The sequence below is a fragment of the Theropithecus gelada genome, chromosome 7b, assembly GCF_003255815.1.
Source record: "Theropithecus gelada isolate Dixy chromosome 7b, Tgel_1.0, whole genome shotgun sequence".
Lineage (NCBI taxonomy): Eukaryota > Metazoa > Chordata > Mammalia > Primates > Cercopithecidae > Theropithecus > Theropithecus gelada.
In genome coordinates this window covers 38,811,191-38,830,524 of record NC_037675.1, presented here as the reverse complement: position 1 = coordinate 38,830,524, position 19,334 = coordinate 38,811,191, and the positions used below count along the sequence as shown (strand labels likewise).

The following is a 19,334-nucleotide window of genomic DNA, read 5'->3' as shown; positions in this document are numbered from 1 at the left end:
CTAGCTGTATATAGTAGTGTGCACTTGTAGTCCCAGATACTCAAGAGGCTGAGGTGGGAGAATCACTTGAGCCCGGGAGGTCCAGGCTGCAGTAAGCCACGATTTTACCACTGTACTCAAGCCTGGTAGACAGAGTGAGATTTTGTCTCAAAAAAAAAAAAAAAAAAAAGGACTATATTAGGCACTAGTGAGAGAAAAATAAAACCATGTCCTAATTGTACCCCATAAAGGTCAGGTCATTGGATACACTGCAGTTAGTTATACTAAAAGTCATGACTATGCATCTGATCACCATTTAAAGTGATCAGTCTTACTGTGTTTCATGGCCACAAACAGTTTCTCCATTTAGTCAAAGACTCATATACATGTTCCTTTGATATTGAAGACCTATGCAAGAATGACTGAAAAAACTAGAAATGTTAGGAAAAGCTCACAACAAATATCCTGCTATTGTTTAGTGAATAACATCTTCTAACAGTCATAAAAACAGCATATTTGAGAAAGTAGAAATGTATCTTCAGTAAAGATAGCACTGAATGGTCTGAGCCATTTCCCAGAATGAGGAAGTACCAAGAAAAAAAAAACAATTTTTTTGAGACAGTCTCCCCCTGCTGCCCTTGATCTCCCATGCTCAAGCCATCTTCCCACCTCAGCCTCCTAAGTAGCTGAGATACAGGCACATGCCACCACATCCAGCTAATTTTTTCGTTTTTTTACTAGAGATGGGGTTTCACCATTTTGGCCAGGCTGGTCTCGAACTCCTGGCCTCAAATGATCTGCCCACCTCAGACTCCCAAAATGCTGGGATTTACAGGCATGAGCCACCATGCCCGGACCCAAGAAATAATTTCTGGAATTACCATAATTAATATCTGGACTGTAGGCAGATATACTAAACAATCTTAATTAAGAACAAAAATTGTACATACCCAAAAATTTGTTCTGCTATGTCGACGAAAAGTAATGGCACTGCTTTTATATGAAAATTTATCAGTTAAAAGTCTGCTTGCTTGAACACTCTGTGATAAAAAGATAACAATTTTAAATTATGTTTTGCAATACTTTTTAAAAGCCTACGATGACTGTTACTTCACAGTACAACATTATTAACAAAAGAGAAAACATATGAAAGTAGTGTAATTCTAGAAAACACCAGAGATGCATCAAAGTCCAGCTACAGCCATAGTATTTGGCTAAAACCTGCAATTTGGCTTCAGTGTTGGCATTTAGCAAAATGGTTACTTCTACATTATTTCTGACATCCTTAATCTTAGGAGTGATCGATGATCCTATGATCTCACTGGTTAACACTGAATTTATGTAGCATATTAATATTAGGATTATGAACAAAACATTATCTAGTTTGCTTGTCAACATATGAATATTCATTTTTAAATACAAGCAATCATTCTAAATGTAAACTGGAATGAAATTTGCCTTAAGTGCTTTATGCTTTGAATTCTATCGGTTAAGTATGTAGATATATTTATTGTTGTAAGAGTAAACTGCCACAATAATTAATGTTATTATTAAATGTGCTACTTCTCTATCTTGTAATCAGTGGTTTGGATATGCAGAAACCTAGAAGACCTAAATTTGACAGCCAGGTGGATTAATGATTAATTAAATCATACTACTACTTTGTTTTTTGAAATTGTTAGGTCTCGAACACTAACATTAAAATTTTTTTAATATTTATTGAACAAAAAGTCAGATTTTAAAAATATGTAATTATTACTGACAATGGAGAAGGCTATGGGTAACTTAGGAATCACTAAGCATTGAATTTTTGCTAAAAATCCTCTCAAGTTATATTTTCAGAAAGTAGTGATAGTACAATGTATGGTAAGATAATTACTGGACATAATAGAAAGATACTGGTCACTTTCATCATTATTCTTTAAAAACAAACTACATGGTATACCAGGTATTTTCAAACCATTTTGTCATATGCTTACACAAGATATTGAAATATGATGGAATAGCAGATATTACATATTTAAAAGAATGCTTTTAACAACAATAAGGACAACAACCTTAGTACCATGCTTCATAGATATCAAAACTTCGGAACTTATTAACAATCAATGGTTACTTGTTTTAAAAAAGGAACCTATATGCTGGAGCCTTGGAAACTGTCAAAATAATGCCCGAACTAAGGTATCTTGAGAGGGCACTTACAATGTTGCTTATGTGATATCCAATGGAAAAAAAAAAGTCCCCCTACTCTACCTCAAAGATATTGTTGAAATTGGTATGCATGCAATAAAAGCTGGGATGCAAAGAGAAATGGAAACAGTTTCTTTAAAAGTCAATAATGACTTCTGCTTCTAATTATGTAACATTAGGAACTCTGCTGAGGACAACTGAGAGCTACATACAATTTGAAAAACAACGGTCAAACCATCAGAGAGCTAGCAAAATGAAAAGATGAGCCAAAATCTGAGAAAAAAACAAGGACCAGAAAAAGTAAGCCTACTATTCAAAGATGCTTTGTTCTCAGAATGTTTGCCAAAACAACTATAACTCTGAGTTGCAGATTTGGCAATTTCTTGGGGCAAGGGTGACAAAAATCAAAGTCCAGAATCTACCTGAGATGTGGAGCCTGATAACACATCCCAATTATATATAAACTGGAATACCACAGGTGTACACCCTCAGATTAAAAGTGGGTGGAAATAATCAACTTTTTTGTGGACTTTCAGTCTGGGCTCTATCACGAGGGTAGTCAGAGAAACTAAAGCCTCAACTTTAGATTAAAGCTGTTTCTAAATGGTAAAGACCTCAGGTTCTAACAAAAATGTCCTTTGGAGCAAGAAAATGCCATAATGCCATTCTAAGTCTCAAATGTTTCCTTAAAATCATGTTTTAAATACAATGATAAGCAAACATGTAAAGACAGACAGGTATACAAACAAACGAAACACCATAACATAACAGATTTAAGGAAAAATAGAAATACTAAAAAGAACCATATAAAAAACAAGTTTAACAGTATATTATACACAACTAAAGAGAGAAATTCGTGGACCTCACCGATAACATAGGTTAGAAGAAATTGTCCAGAATCCAATACCAAGCACAAGAGAGAAAAAAAAAAAAAGGTACCTAATACATGTGATTAAAATCCTAGAAAATGAAATAGAGAATGGATAGAGATTACTAAAAATTTTCCATAGCTAATGAAAGATGTCAACTACAAACTCAAAGGATTTCAATATGTGATAAATAAAAAGAAATATACACCTAGACACATCATAGTGAAACTATAGGAAATGCAAATGAAAAACTTAAGACCGGCCAGGTTTAGTAGAAGCAGAAAATGCACTAGCTTCAAAGTCTTTACATTTAAGACTTACTTCTCAACAGCAATAATGAATGCCAGAAAATAATGGAACATCACTATTGTGTTAAAACATCTGCCAATATATTATACTCAGATAAAATATTCCTCAAGAATGAAACAATACGAAGACATTTTGAAACTAAGAAAAACCAGGGATTTCACCAACTGCAGACCTTCTACCCCTCCTCTTAAAAGAAATTCTATAGGATACAATTTAAGCAGAGGGTAAAATGATTCCAGATATAAGTGTCTGAGATGCGAGGAAAAAAAAGAAAAGCAAAAAAAAAAGAGATAAATATATGGGTAAAATTTAAGGTATATTACATAAAATGAAAATTTAGTTTGGACTTTAAAAGCTAAGGATCAAAGTAAGAGCATAAGTCAAGAAAGGGTAAACGGAATCAAAGGATTCTGAAGTCACTGTATTTTCCTGGAGGAGTATAAAGGTATTAATGTATATTAGATATCAATAAGTTAAAGATGCATATTCTAGGGAAACTGCCACAGGAATAAGAAAAACATACCGTTGACCCTTGAATAACATGGGTTTGAACTTCATGGGTTCAGAAAATCTACTTATTTACAGATTTCCTTCTGCCTCTGCTACCCCTGTAACAGCAAAAACAACCTCTCTTCTTCCTCTGCCTCAGCCTAATAAGTATAAAGACAACAAAGTGAAGACCTTTATGATCATCTACTTCCACTTAACTAACAGTAAATATATTTTCTCTTCCTTATAATCTTCTTAATACCATTTTCTTTTTTCTAGCTTACTTCATTGTAAGAATGCAGTACATAATACATATAACATATAAAATATGTGTTAATTGACTGTTTATCAGTAATGCTTCCAGTAAACAATAAGCTATTTGTAGTTAAGTTTTTGGAAAGTTGAAAGCTACACATGAACTTTCAACGGTGCAAGGATTGGCACCCCCAACCCTCACATTGTTCAAGAATCAATTATATATAACTTTTACAACAGAAATGATAAAACACAATACACCCAAATAATTGGCAAAAATTAAGCATACAATGGGTAAGAAAATAAAAATAACAATGAAAAGTGGACATAAATTTTAAATAGGCCCAATTAAAAAACAAAAAAAAATCCAAATCTATTTAATTGTTTTCCTCTAATCACATGTTGTTTACAAAAGACACATCTAAAATATAAGAATACAGAAAGGTTATGTGTAAGGGAACAAATATTTAATAAAGGAAAATTGTTATCAATGCATTAATAATAAAGATAGACTCTAAGGTAAAAGTGTTTACTAAAATAAAGTAGCTCAGTTCATTACTGAAAGTTTTGACTCACAAAGAATGTTTAACAATTCTTCATTTGTATGCATCTAATAACATGGCCCCAAAATATATAAAGTAAAAATTGACAATATTACAGAAAAATATAGACAAATCTACACCACAGTGGCAGATTTAAACACCCAGCTGAGGTTGAACAAAATGTCATTCTGCCTTCTTGTTTTAGCTCTCGTACTGTAAAGAAGTTTCCTTTTCATGGCCTATTTAGTGTCGTGTTTTTCACATTTTTGTGCTTTTGATTTGTGATTTTGCTCTTTAAAATGGTCCCCAGGATAGTGCTGAAGTGCTGGCTAGCGTTCCTAAGTGCAAGAAGCCTGCAATGTACATTACAGAGAAAATAAATGTGTTACATAAGCTTCTTTCAGGCGTGAGTTATAGTGCTGTCGGCTATGACTTCAGTGGTAATGAATCAACAATATATATTAAATAAGGTGTCTTTAAATAGAAAACCTCATAAAGCAAGGTTATGTATTGATCAGCTGATGAAAACCAGAGGCTCACAGGACCCTCGCCTTCTACTTCCCCTAAGGGCAACAGTTCAATATCAAGTAATTCAGTGCTTGAGGTGACTTTATGGAACATAACTACCACAAATGACAAGAATCCACTGTACATGTTTACTGTATCTGTACCTCACACCAAAATGTGTAAGCTCCATGAAATTAGTGACCTTGAATTTTCATTGCTGCAGCTCCAGCCTCTAGAACAGTGACTCAAACATAGAGGTGACTGGCATGTATTTATCTGATGAATGAATGAAAAAATGACATGTAAAAAGACTCACGTCTTCATTTTAAACAAGACCAAGAAGTTCCAAGTGGGATGAATGAGAACTACAGTGTCTGAATACTTATTATCAACACTGGATGCTGCCTGGCAAGTAATTAGAACAATAGAATTTTATGCCACATCAAATTGGAATGCAAGAGGCACAGGAAAATAAATATACATCCACAAATACAAGTACTCCAAAATTTACCACCCACAAACCTTTCTGGAAAGAATTAGTCAAAAATATAATAAGGAAAACAAAAATGATTAGACGAAAGGAAATGATATAAGACAAGAAATTGTGGAAAGAAAATTAAGTCAGAAAAACAGCTAAATCTATGTAATTGTTGATGCACAGAGTGAACATTGAAATTATCAGGAACAAAAATATTTAATGGTCTCAAATGTGGCAGATGGCAGATGGGAGTAAAGTGAAACATTTTAAAGTCTTAATCCTTCATAGAAAGGATATAGATTCTGATTGACTTTTGATGTGTTTAAATACATGCCAGATATTTTTAAATAACCATGAAAATGTAAAATCATGAGTATATTATATCCAGACTACTGAATTTTATTTTAAAAAGAACAACTGAAAAATACAAGTTTAAGAAAAGGAATAACAGGTGAAAATTAAAAAGGCAGCATCAAACAAAAAAAATAAGTTAAATTTGCTTTTTAAAAATATGAGCACATAGATCTGTGCATCTAAATATCATTTCCCATTCATCAGAACCAGGAGTCTTTGAAGAAAGAGTCAATGCCAGTTCTGGTGAAATGAAAATGTTGGGTGAGCTTGAGCTATCTTTTTGTGCCAGAAAATGCTATTGGATCTTTTTCTCCTGGTCTCCGAGAGCGGACAACCACCAATACTGATTTTCTTTCGGTATTGTAGTAGTATCAATACTACTTTTCTAGTGGGTTACTCCATGGTCACCAGTTCTCAATAACTCTTCCTATTCCTGCTACAATTTCACTTCTTTTAAAACAATTTTGCCTACCCTCAATTCCCTACATTCACACTTTCCTGTAAACATACATAGAAAAATATATGCCCATACTTTGTAAACAAACATACAGTTTAAAAAACATTGCACTCATATTACGGAATCCCTACTCTGTCAGCTCAAGTAGAAGTAGACATCAACAGTATAGGATAAAAAGAAGGTACAGGAATAGGCAGGGGGAGCCTTCAGAACAGGGGGAGCCTTCAGAACACTATGCAGATTTGACATCTGTGAAAGGGGATGAGAAAGGAAGGATTAGGTAGGAAGAGCTTCAGACCACAGAACAGTTCTAAGAAAGATTCAATCAGGCAGATGAAAAGTCCCTGAGCCAAAATTGCCCATGAAAGCAATCACAATCAAGCAGGAATGCATCTGCTCTGGCAACCACCTTGTGCTCAGTCCCTGGCTGGGAGCAGCCCCAAGGAAGCATGGCCTTGGAGCAAATGCCATGTTAGGTCTACAGGACAGCAGCTGGAGGCCGCCAGTCAAGTATGCCCCCTCAGCAGATTTTCTTGAAGCAGATTGTGAGCATCATATTTTCATGGATGCCACATTGACTTATGCAAATTAATATTCACCAATCTTTTGCATTAAGGTAATCTTTTCATATACTTTATATTATTAACTTTCTCCTTGTAGCTCATGACATATTTTTCAAAAACAATATGTATTTTCTCAAGTAAATGAAAAGGTTAGACTGCATTATTAAAAAAATGCAAATATATATAATCTTCTAAGATTTGAAATATACATACACTTTGGCTAGGAATTCCAAACAGAAAAATACACATATGTGTGCAAAGATATATATTCAAGTATTTTAAGTGAAAAAAATTAAGATGTAGAATAATATAAATTACAAATGCATATATGTAAAAGTATTCATTTGCACACACCTGCATGACATAAATGACAATGAAAATATCTGAATGGATACACAAAATGCATTTAACAATGGCCAACTTCAGGGAGAAGAGAACTGGAGAAGGACAGCATTAAGGAGGGGGAATGCTCTTTATGTCATATTCATCTTTATTGTTTGAATTTTTACTACAAGAAAGCATTCATATACTACTAGTGTGATTTCTGAAGCAATTGTAATAGCCCTTGCCACTCTGAAAACAGCACAGACAGTAGGGTGTTAACAAAAGAGAACAGAAATTTTAAAAAAACAGAAATCACAAAATGAAATAATAATAGTAGGACCAAAACACCATATGTTACTTATATGGCACAACTAAACAAAACAAAAACAACAAAAAGTATTAACATAAAAATATTTCTGAACACAGAGAAAAGAACACAGGGCTAGACATACTAGAGTAGAATTCAAGCATTGAATAGGCCAAACTGGATCATTTCAAATCAATAAGAGACAAAATTCATAATAAAGACAAAACATCTTCTAATCACAGAAAGTAAAACTGTTAGTAACACGTGGAAAAAGAATTTTTTTTTTTTTTGTATTTTTGGTAGTGATAGGGTTTCATCATGTTGGCCAGGTTGGTCTCCAACTCCTGGCTTCAAGTGATCCACCCACCTCAGCCTCCCAAAGGGCTGAGATTACAAGCATGAGCCATCACGCCCGGCTAACATATGGAAAAATTGACAAAACATAACTTCATTGAAAATCCGTATTTAATTAAAGTCTTTATAAGATCAAATGAAATAAATACACCACATAAAATGTAATAATATTATAATATAATAGCTAAGTCTATTATTATTTGAGCACCTACTACTTATCGAGCAATGCACCATATAGTCTCTCATTAAATCCTCAAAAAACACACTGTGCAAACAAAAAAAGGAGGCTTCATGAGGTTAAAATAATAGTACAAGGTTACCCAGGAAGTAAGTGGATATCAGATTCGAGACTATCTGATTCCAAAGGTATGCTCTGCTTAGGCTGGCCACAATATAAAAATGATAACAAATAATACCACTGAATTAACTGAGAGATATTGGGATATCTAGTACAAAAAAGCAAATATCCATAAATTCCAAGAAACTGGTATTTTGAAGAATATATTTCTTACACTAATAAGGTTTTAAAATAAAATTTTAAATAATTCCAACAAGCTTTTAAAAAATGTTTAAACACTATGGTGTATCAAAAAGAAAAGTAAAATTGCAATAGAAATTACTTTGAAAATAAATAAAGACACTGCAAATGAAAAGGTTTGAAATAAGGTCAAGTACACAGAAGAAAACTCATAAATTACTTATTTAAAAAAAAGAAGAAACATGAAGAAATTAATTAAGTTTTCAGCAAAAGAAATTAGAGTGTGGGTGTGGTGGCTCACACCTATAATCCCAGCACTTTGGGAGGCCAAGGTGGGCAGATCACAAGGTCAGGAGGTGGAGACCATCCTGGTTAAAATGGTGAAATCCCATCTCTACTAAAAATACAAAAAATTAGCCAGGCGTGGTGGTGCGCGCCAGTAGTCCCAGCTACTCAGGAGGCTGAGGCAGGGGAATTGCTTGAACCTGAGAGGCAGAGGTTGCAGTGAGCCAAGATTGCACCACTGCACTCCAGCTTGGCGATAGAGTAAGACTCTGTCTCAAAAAAAAAAAAAAAAATTAGAAAAATGCCAACATAGAATGTCAACATTCTATGGAAAGCAGAAAGCCAATAACCAAAAATATGTTTGAAAGGAGAAGTAACAACACTGAATTAATATTTAATCCAAAAGGGTTTTGGTCAAAGACGGTGGGTTAAACTCATGTGTTTTCCTGGGTGACTGGCCATGATATGTAACAGCCGGGGAACTATGTATTACATATCTTTCTAAAAAAATAAAATAAAAGGGATGGTGTCATACTGGTATGAGTATAGTAGTCTGACACATATAGAGACACCATTTAATTTAAAAACAAATGAAACAAGAAAAAAACTACTTTCTAAAAATTCTATTCTAAGAAAAAAAATCAGAAACACCATCAGAAAGGAAAAAGAAAATGATGCAATATTAGAAATGAATATTAAAACTGACAAAATATATGCAACTCTATGCATGTAACTTATAAATTTCAACTAAATACATAGCTTTCTGTAGGAATATGTTGCCAATTGACAAGAAAAATAGTAAATATGAATAAGCTAAGAATTAGAAAAGAAAAATTTTTAATTATCAAACAATTACCTTACCAAATGGCTCAGATGAGTCTGAACAGTGAATTCTTCCAACTTTTCAAGATTATTCCTATGCCATATCAATTTCAGAATATTAAAAATGATGAAATGCTATCCAGTTAACCTTATAAAGCAAGAATAGCTCTGATAGCAAAGTCCAACAAAGGAAAAAAAAATACACTACACAGGTATTTCACCCACGAGTATATATTTAAAATTAAAAATAAAATATGGCCTAACAGAATTCAACATAATATTTAACAATAATACACTATGAACAAGGAATCCAAGAAATGCAAAGATATTTCAATATTAACATTCTAAACATGTAGTATCGACAGGTTAAATATGAACAAAACTCCAACCATGCCTTGGTTGCAGGGAAGCTAGGAGATAAATTGATGACCCCATTTCAAGCAACAGCATACATGAACTGAATGTCTTCATATTAACCTTACCTCTGGCTTTATTATGCTATTACTTATGTTATGTTTTCCCCACAATTTCTTTAACTTTTTTGTTTTATCCTTTTCTGATATATGTGTTTTCATAAGCTGCCTACAGCATTGTGCAAATAAAATAATCCTGAATGCCACTAAAAATTTATGTACAATGATGCTCATCACTGAAATACTGTAAAAGAAAAAAAAAAAGGAAAAAGCAGAAAAGAGGAGGAGGAAAAAGGAGAAGAATTTTTACAAACCAAAGAAAATGAACCAAAAAGTGGGCAGCAATTCTCTGTGGGAGAAGAATAATAGGTTATTTTGTTTTATTTCTCCTTATTTTTCTAATTTTTAAAATGATCAGTATAACATAAAATGAGAGTAATCATTCTTCTTTAAGGGAAGGAAAAAGATTACCACATTTGGGTATTATTAAATGTTTTTAATATTAATTTAATTTAAAATGTGATTTTAAAAACAAATGAAAATACCATGAAGATCTCTAAACAACTCAAGTAGCTTTATATCTTGAACTCTCAATCAAATAAAACATTCTTTCAAAAAGAAAACAGAATATTCTTCTTAACTAGCTAAAGTCACATGGATAAGTATAACATTTTTTAAATATACATTAAATATATAAAATTATGGATGGTCGTGGTGGCTCATCCCTGTAATCCCAGCACTTTGGGAGGCCAAGGTGGGTGGATCACCTGAGGTCAGGAGTTCGAGATCAGCCTCACCAACATGGAGAAACCCCGTCTCCACTAAAAATACAAATTTAGCCAGGTGTGGTGCCGCAAGCCTGTAATCCTAGCTACTCAGGAGGCGGAGGCAGGAGAATTGCTTGAACCCAGTGGGGCAGAGGTTGCGGTTAGTCAAGATTGCACCATTGCCCTCCAGCCTGGGCAACAAGAGCAAAACTCCATCTAAAAAAAAATTATATATGTGTGTGTGTATATGTATAGAACATATTTTATGTATATGTATTATATGTATTATATATTATATGTATAGAACATATACATATAATAAAATTATAAATTCATAAGTATGTAGGTATATAATTCTATACATACATATAATTATTTACACATATAAATAATTTCTATAGTGATATCCAATTAATCCTAATTATGGCAATAACTGTCTGGTAATTTATATAAATGTCCAGTAAAATTTAATGTCACAGCCAATTATACAATTTAATTATTAAATAATAACAACAATAAAAGAGAAAACCCATTTGGTATGTTACCTCATATTTTGGATATAGAGTTTCCTTCATGACAGATTCTGGAACAGAGAATTTAGGTGCAGCTGTATTCCAAAACAACTTCGTGAATTCTGGATAAGCACACATCTTTGAAAACAACATAAAAGGTTATTAGAAATGGTAAGAAATGGCCCCAAGAGTAAACACTCAATCTCCTGTCAAAATTATTTTTAGTTGCTGAGAATTTTTGGTTCCATAGCTTCTGAAAATCTGGTAAAGAATTTTTTTAAAGCCATCAGGTTAGCAACAATGTAAAAGTCTGCATTACCAACTGACCCTAAGGACTTGGGGAAATTTGTAGAACACGCTGGAGGCCAATTGGCCATATCTAGTAGAGTAGAAAGTGTACATGCCACATCTTCCTGGAATTTAACTTCCAGCTATATAGTCTAGGCAAATTCTTTCACACATGCATGGGAAAATGTGTAAGGGATATTCACAGAGCATGTGAAATAAAAAAATTAAACCCAATCTAAATAGCCATTAATAGAGTAACATAAATAAAATGTGGTATACTCATAAATACCATAAAACACCTTAAAACACAAAAATTATGATCTAGAGGTGGATCTTAGAAGCATGGTATTGAGAAGAAAATAAGCAAGTTTTAGAAAGAATCATATAAAACCATGTCATTTATATAAATGTATCCAGAAAACACAAAAAAAGTATTATTTATTGGTTAGGCTCACGAATACATCTAGTAAAGTATAAACTCATGGAATGGAAAAACTACTATAATTATACCAGTAACTGCTGGGTAGGGAGGAAGAGAAATGGAATTAAGAAGTACAAAAGGCCTTAATTTAATAATTTTTAAAATTTTATTTTAAAAAATATGAAACAAGTATGACAAAATGTTAACATTTCCAAAATCTTACTAACATATTCTCAGGTGTTTGCTAGTTTGGTTTCTGTATTTCTTTTCCAAATAAAAATTAATCAGGCCTAGGGGATATTTTTAGTGATGTGAAAGTATTCTGTAGAATTGTGGCTACATGACATTATACATTTTTAAAAACCCACTGAACTTTGAAGCATAAGAGTTGAATTTTAATGCAATGCAAATTGATGCCTATGGCCATACCACCCTAAATATGCCTGATCTCTTCTTTAATATGAATTTTTAAAAATCATTTAGGAGGTCAGGAGGAATCCCAGGATGGAATGCAGAATGTAATAAAACAGTCTAACTGTATTACAAACATATGAAACAATCTCACCCAAAGGGGTGGGGGGAAAAGTTGTTGACCTCAGTTACGTTGGAAATGAGGACATAAAACTTAAGACAAAAGGAACTGTGCACATAGTGTTACACATTAGGTAATAAAGTTGTATTCCACATGATTATGAATTAACAATTCTGATACTTCTATGCATGTGTACTGGAATTGAAAAATTTAATAAATTGAGGGAGAATTACGAAAGACTGGTTTGTCACTGCTGGAGTACAAGTGGAGTAGAAAAAAAGGAACTAGAACGACCCATGAGGTAATGGATTAGAGTTGGATGCATCAGTAAGAACTCATATTTAGCTTACTATAGATACAGATGTTTACATATAGAAATATGTATAGATACATGTATTTATTTATGCAAGTTTGTGTACACACATGTATTTCCTTGCTTTGACAGCTGACAAGACCTAGAAGCAACAATGCCCAGTAGAAACAAGTACACCTACTGCCTGGATCTTAGTTTTTAATTATATTCCCCAATAAAGAGACCTAGGACTCCTTGTTGAAATGGCTGATTCTAGGACTAGGGCAGGAAATATACAAGATGAACCTAGAATATCTAATACTGCCAAAAATTAAGAAAGTGTTATTTTAAAAATCCCACAATGATAGGGTGTCAAAAGAGACACAGGAGCCAACTGAAGGAGTTCCCAATGGCCAAAGATCAAAAAATTTTATCAAAACTAATAATAATAATGTAATATTGGATTACAACTCAAAGTATAATGTAAATATTCTCAAATTATACTGACATAAATAAATGACTGAGTAAATAAATAAATGAGAAGAATAGACACACTTCCTATACAGAAGAATTCTAATAAATTTTTGTAGACACTCTACCCTCAAGGAGATGGAGCATAACTCCCCACTTCTTAGGTGTGGCTGTGCATGGTGACTTTCTTCTGAAGAGAATAATATGGGAAGGGAAACAAAGAGAGACTTTAAATGAAGAAACCTGGTAAACACTACCTAGCCAGGTGATGGAGGTTAACATCAACACTGATAAATCATGTCCATAGTACATACCCCTGATACCTGATGAAAATGGCACTTTTTACCTCAGTGGTCTTCCTCAGAAAATCACATAATCCCATCAAATCAGAGAAACATCATGGCTGGGTGTGGTGGCTCACACCTGTCCCAGAACTTTGGGAGGCCAAGGCTGGAGGACCACTTGAGGCCAGAAGTTCAAGACTGGCTTAAGCAAGTAAGACCCTACAAAAAATCTTAAAAATTAGCCAGGTATAGTGACATGTGCCTGTAGTCCTAGCTACTCAGGAGGCTGAAGTGGGAGGATCACTTGAGCCCTGGAGGTCAAGGCTGTAGTCAGCCACGATCACGTCACTGCACTCCAACCTGGGCAACAGAGCAAGACCCTGTCTCTAAGGAAAGGAAGGGAGGGGAGGAGATCAAGCAAATCCCAAATGGGAGACATTCTACAAAATACCTGACCAGAACTCCTCAAAATTGTCAAAGCCATCAAAAACAAGGAAAGTCTGAGAAAGTATCACAGCCAAGAGGAGCCTAAGGTGGACTTGATAACTAAATGTAAATATGGTATCCTGGATGAGATCCTGAAACAGAAAGAGGACATTACATAAAAACTAAGGAAATCTGAATGAAATGTGGATCTTAGTTAACAATAATGTATCAACATTGGTTCATTAATTTTAACAAATGCACCATACTACTGTAATACGTCATATAAATTCCCGAGGGCAGCCATAACAAATTACCACTGCTTGGCTTAAAACAACAAACATTCTCTCACAGTTCAGGATTCAAGGTGAAGGGAGGGCCATGCTCCCTCTGAAGACTTTAGGGAGGAATTCCTCCTTGCTCTTCCCAGCTTCAGGGGTTGCTGGCAATCCTTGGCATTCTTTTGCCTGCAGCAGCATCACTCCAATTTCTGTCTCCACCAGCACGTGGCTTTCTTCTCTGAGTGTCTCTGTGTGTGTTCACATGGCATTCACCTTTTATAAGGTTACGGGATTTAAGGCCCACCCTATGGATGATCTCATCTCAAGATCCTTAACTACATCTGCAAAGATTCTATTTCTAAATAAGGTCACACTCACAGGTGCCATGGGTTAGGACTTGGACATATCTTTTGGAGACAACTATTCAATCCACCATTACTATGTTAATAATAGGAGAAACACAGTGTGGTATGTATGGGAAACTGCCATACTGTCTTTGTAGGTTTTCTGTAAGTCTAAAACTATTTTTAAAAATAAAACTATTATAAAATAATAAGCTGGGCACAGTGACTCATGCCTGTAATCCCAGCACTTCGGGAGGCCCAGGCAGGTGGATCACTTGAGGTCAGGAGTTTGAGACCAGCCTGGCCAATATGGTGAAACTCCATCTCTACTAAAAATATAAAAATTAGTTGGGCATGGTGGCATACGCCTGTAGTCCCAGCTACTTGGGAGGTTGAGGCAGGAGAATGGCTTGAACTCAGGAGGCAGAGGTTGCAGTGAGCTGAGATCACATCATTGCATTCCAGCCTGGGCATTGCAGTGAGACTCCACCTCAAAAAACAAAAAATAAAATAAAATAATAATAAAACAGTAAAAAGAAAAAATTTTCCATAGTTACATACAAAAAAATAATAATCAGGTATTCATGACAAGATCTTGAAGAAAATGTGGTAAGATTTTAAAATAATAGCTTTATGAAGCCACAATATTATTGATAATTATGTTTTGCCACAATATTGATAATTATGTTTTCTTTAATATTTTTATTTACTTGTAATAATATTTAATTGGACTATGCCTTTTCCCCAAAATGATCTGTCTTTCACCAGGAAAATGAGCTCAATTTTAAAGCATCAACTGCAAAAAGACATAACTCTAGCTTTAAAAATGAATGCTTAACAATGACATCTGGAATGTGGATGATACACAGACTTTCCAGAGTAATACATGAAAACCCAAGCCCAGTAAATAAAGATTCACTATTATAAAGTGTCACTGCATCTGGAGTGCTTTTATTTCTAGTCAGAGATATAATCCTCAACTATTCCATATACTTGATCACATGTTTCCTGTTTCCCAGAAGAATACAGTATTTTGAGAAAGGCAGATTTTGTAGTTGCCAGGTAATTTTTCCAGCATAAGACTTCAAAATTAAGTTTTTGGTCTCACTTGTCCTGTTATGCTGGGCATAGCGCATCACTTTATGCTGTACAGACCTAGAGCCAGGAAGTCCTTACTAAAAGATGAATAAACTCGTCCAAAAACAGCTGGCAAATCTTCTAAGGATCACCTACACATTAAGAGGATTTCAGGTATTCAAATGTTATGTCACATATAGTACAGTAATTTTTCCCATGGAGTACCTTTCCAGCAGCTTAAGCAACCAGAATAAAACTACTGCCCTAGAAGTTAAGATACAAGTCTCCAAGTAGGAAGTGCAGGAAAGCTATCACTAAACAACAATAATTTGCTCTCAAGGGAAAGTACAGATGCACCTTCAGGAGAGAATTTATTAAATTAAACTAGTAAATAAGACTAACCATGGTAAATTGCTTCTCCTAGCAATGCTCAGAACTTCTAAGAAGAGTCCTAGGAAAATATTAGAAGCAACAGAGGTAGTGGCTGCCAGAACTTGAAAGGACAATGGCTGTTGCATAGCAAACTGAATGACTAACTCTGAAGCATCCTGGGTTAATGTGTGTTTAACAGTTCCTGCATACCTCCTAAGGCCATGATGCATATTACAAGCTGATACAATAACTCTTGTTCATACTGATGACCCAAGGTCAGAGTATCCTGTTCACTAAGGGAAAGAGACATGCAAATTAGTTTCAGGGTCAAGTTAAGTTTCATTTAAATGAAACCTAAGGCAGAATATCAGTTTTCAAAATGTAATCTGAGACCCTGGGGAAGGTTATTTGCCTTTTTCACTATGTTAACATTTGCATTGATGGGGAAAAAATGTATATATATACACACACACACACACACACACGTATATATACACACACACACATATATGTGTATATATGTATATATGAGTGTGTGTGTATATATATATTATATATATGGTGAAACTCACAGTGCCAAAGCATGAATCAAGACAGCAGCACCTTAAAAATGCCCACCAGAAAGAAGGAAAAATTTTTAATTTTATTAAATCTCCACACATCTTAATATTTAATGTGAGTAAATGAGAAATACAAACAAAATACATCTGTGGCCATGGTGAAGTATGATGGTGGTTTGGAGGAAATGCATGTGTGCTATTGTTTGAGTTGTGAACTGAACTAGCCTCCATTTTCATTTAAGAAAACAAACATCAAATCATGTTTATTGAGACTTGGGTATATGGCAAGATTTTTCTTAAAAAGGAATGAAGCAAACTTGTCACTTCAAACAAAACAACCGAGTGTATTTGTGACAATGAAAAAAATTGAGCTTTTGAACAAAAATTAGAATTTTGGAAAACGTGTGTCCCTTAACATGAGTTTGCAAGGTTCCCAATGCTAAAGAACTTTTCTGACAATTTAAAAAATAATCTATTTTGATATTGTATATTATACTGAAATGTGTCAACATTTGAAGATTTAAATAACTGAATGAACAACATTTTCCAAATAACTAATGTGTGATGTTATTTGAAATAATTCATGAGTAAAAGATCCATTCCAAGTACAAGATAAAACAATAGATTTTAACATAATAAAGTATGGAAGTCATCAGTACAGTTTCAGATTTCAATTGCAACAAGGTTTTTTATTGTATACATCATCATGTAACAATTATCTTTTTAACTGAAGCTAAATTTTTTTTCTTTTTTTTCTCTGTTCCACGGACCACAATTTTGGTATTAGGCTTTTTATTTTGAGATAATTGTAGATTCACATGCAGTTTTAAGAAATAATACAAAGATATCCCATCTTCCCTTTATCCAGTTTAGCCCAAAGACAATATCATGCAAAACCATAGTACCATATCATAAACAACATGTTGACATGAAACAGTCAAGCTACAAAACATTTCCATCATCATAAGGGATCCATCTTGTCCTTTAAAGTCTTACTCATCCTAACCCCCATCCTGAAAACCTGGAAACCACTATTCTATTCTTTATTTGTATAATTTTGTCATTTCAAGGAAGTTGTATAATGAAATTACACAGTATGTAATCTTTTAGAATTGGATTTTTCAGCATAATTATCTTAAGATTCATTGTTGTTGCATATATCAATAGTTACTTCCTTTTTACTGGCGATTAGTATTCCACCTATGGATGTACCACAGTTTTCTTAACACACTGAAGGATATCCAGAGTGTTTCCTGTTTGAGCTTTTTGGTTTTTTTCACTGTGCAATCTGCTTCAGTATTCATAGCTCACAGGTAAGGAGGCTGAGCAATGGTTCAAGGCTGCAGTTTATTCTGGCATGAGTACACTGTGAGAAGCCCACAGAGAGTTTGGCTTCTATTAATAAAGCTGTGATGACCTTTGTGTACAAATTATAATGTAATTATAAATTTTCATTTCTGTAAGATAAGCACCCAGGCATGCAATTGCTGGGTTGCATGCATGCCCGGACACTTTATCTTACAGAACTGCATGCATACTTTGGATTTTTCTCTAATTACCAAACTGCTTTCTAGACATCTGTACCATTTTACCTTCCCAAAAACAATATATCAATGATCCTATTTCTCTTCCACATCCTTACTAGCATTTGGTGTTATCACTATTATTTTATTTTAACCTTTCTGTAGTAATATTTTATGGTGGTTTTAATTTGCATTTCCCTAACAGCTAATGATGTTGAGCATCTTTTCATATGCTTCTTTGTCATCTACATATCCTATTTGGTGAAATGTTTACTAATGGTTTTGCCCACTTTCCAGTTAGATTTTTTTATATTGAGTTTTGAAAATTCATTATGTATTCTAGATACTAATTTTCTGCTGGATATGTGTTTTGCAAAATATTTTCTCTGAGTCTGTGGCTTGTATTTAATCCTCTTAACAGGGTCTTTTGAAGAGAAAAAAAGTTAATTCTGATGAAGTCCAATTTACCTATTTTTCCTTGTACAAATAGTGCTTTTGGTGTCAAGTCTAAGAATGCTTTGCTTAGCCGTAAATCCCAAAGATCTCCTGTTTTGTCTACAAGTTTAATAGTTTTATATTTTACATTTGTCTATGAATTATTATTTTAAGTCATTTTTTATAGGATGCAAGACTTAGGTCAGGGTTCTTTTTTTGGCTAAGGGATGTACAATTGATTCAGCAGCAATTGTTTGAAAAGGCCATCCTACACCATTGACTACTTCTTGCATTTTTATAAAAAAAATCAGTTGTGCAGCATATCTGTAGGAGTCCATTTGTGGGTTTTCTACTCTGTCCCATTGATCTATAGGCCTATGCATCCACCAAGACCACACAATCTTAATGACTGTAACACAGTAAGTCAAGAAGTCAGCTAAACTTATTTCTCTTATTTTATTCCTCTTATCCAAAATTATTTTAGCTATTCTACTTCCTTTGCATTTCCATACAAACTTTAGAATACTCCTGTTTACATGTACAAAAAAGCCTTGCTGGGGCCGGGCGCGGTGGCTCAAGCCTGTAATCCCAGCACTTTGGGAGGCCGAGACGGGTGGATCACGAGGTCAGAAGATCGAGACCATCCTGGCGAACACGGTGAAACCCCGTCTCTACTAAAAAATACAAAAAACTAGCCGGGCGAGATGGCGGGCGCCTGTAGTCCCAGTTACTTGGGAGGCTGAGGCAGGAGAATGGCGTAAACCCGGGAGGCGGAGC

The 19,334-nt window shown here is 34.2% G+C and overlaps 1 protein-coding gene across 1 annotated transcript in view; it reads right to left on the bottom strand.

Annotated features, from left to right (window-relative positions):
• The window catches only part of TTC6 (tetratricopeptide repeat domain 6), a 226,017-nt gene that overhangs the window by 81,192 nt on the left and 125,491 nt on the right, over positions 1-19,334 (bottom strand). Inside the window, exons 9-10 of the mRNA XM_025392893.1 lie at positions 11,288-11,392; positions 930-1,019 (exon numbers count right to left, since the gene is read on the bottom strand). Coding sequence (XP_025248678.1) covers positions 930-1,019; positions 11,288-11,392 — 195 coding nt within the window. The remainder of the gene's footprint in view (positions 1-929; positions 1,020-11,287; positions 11,393-19,334) is intronic.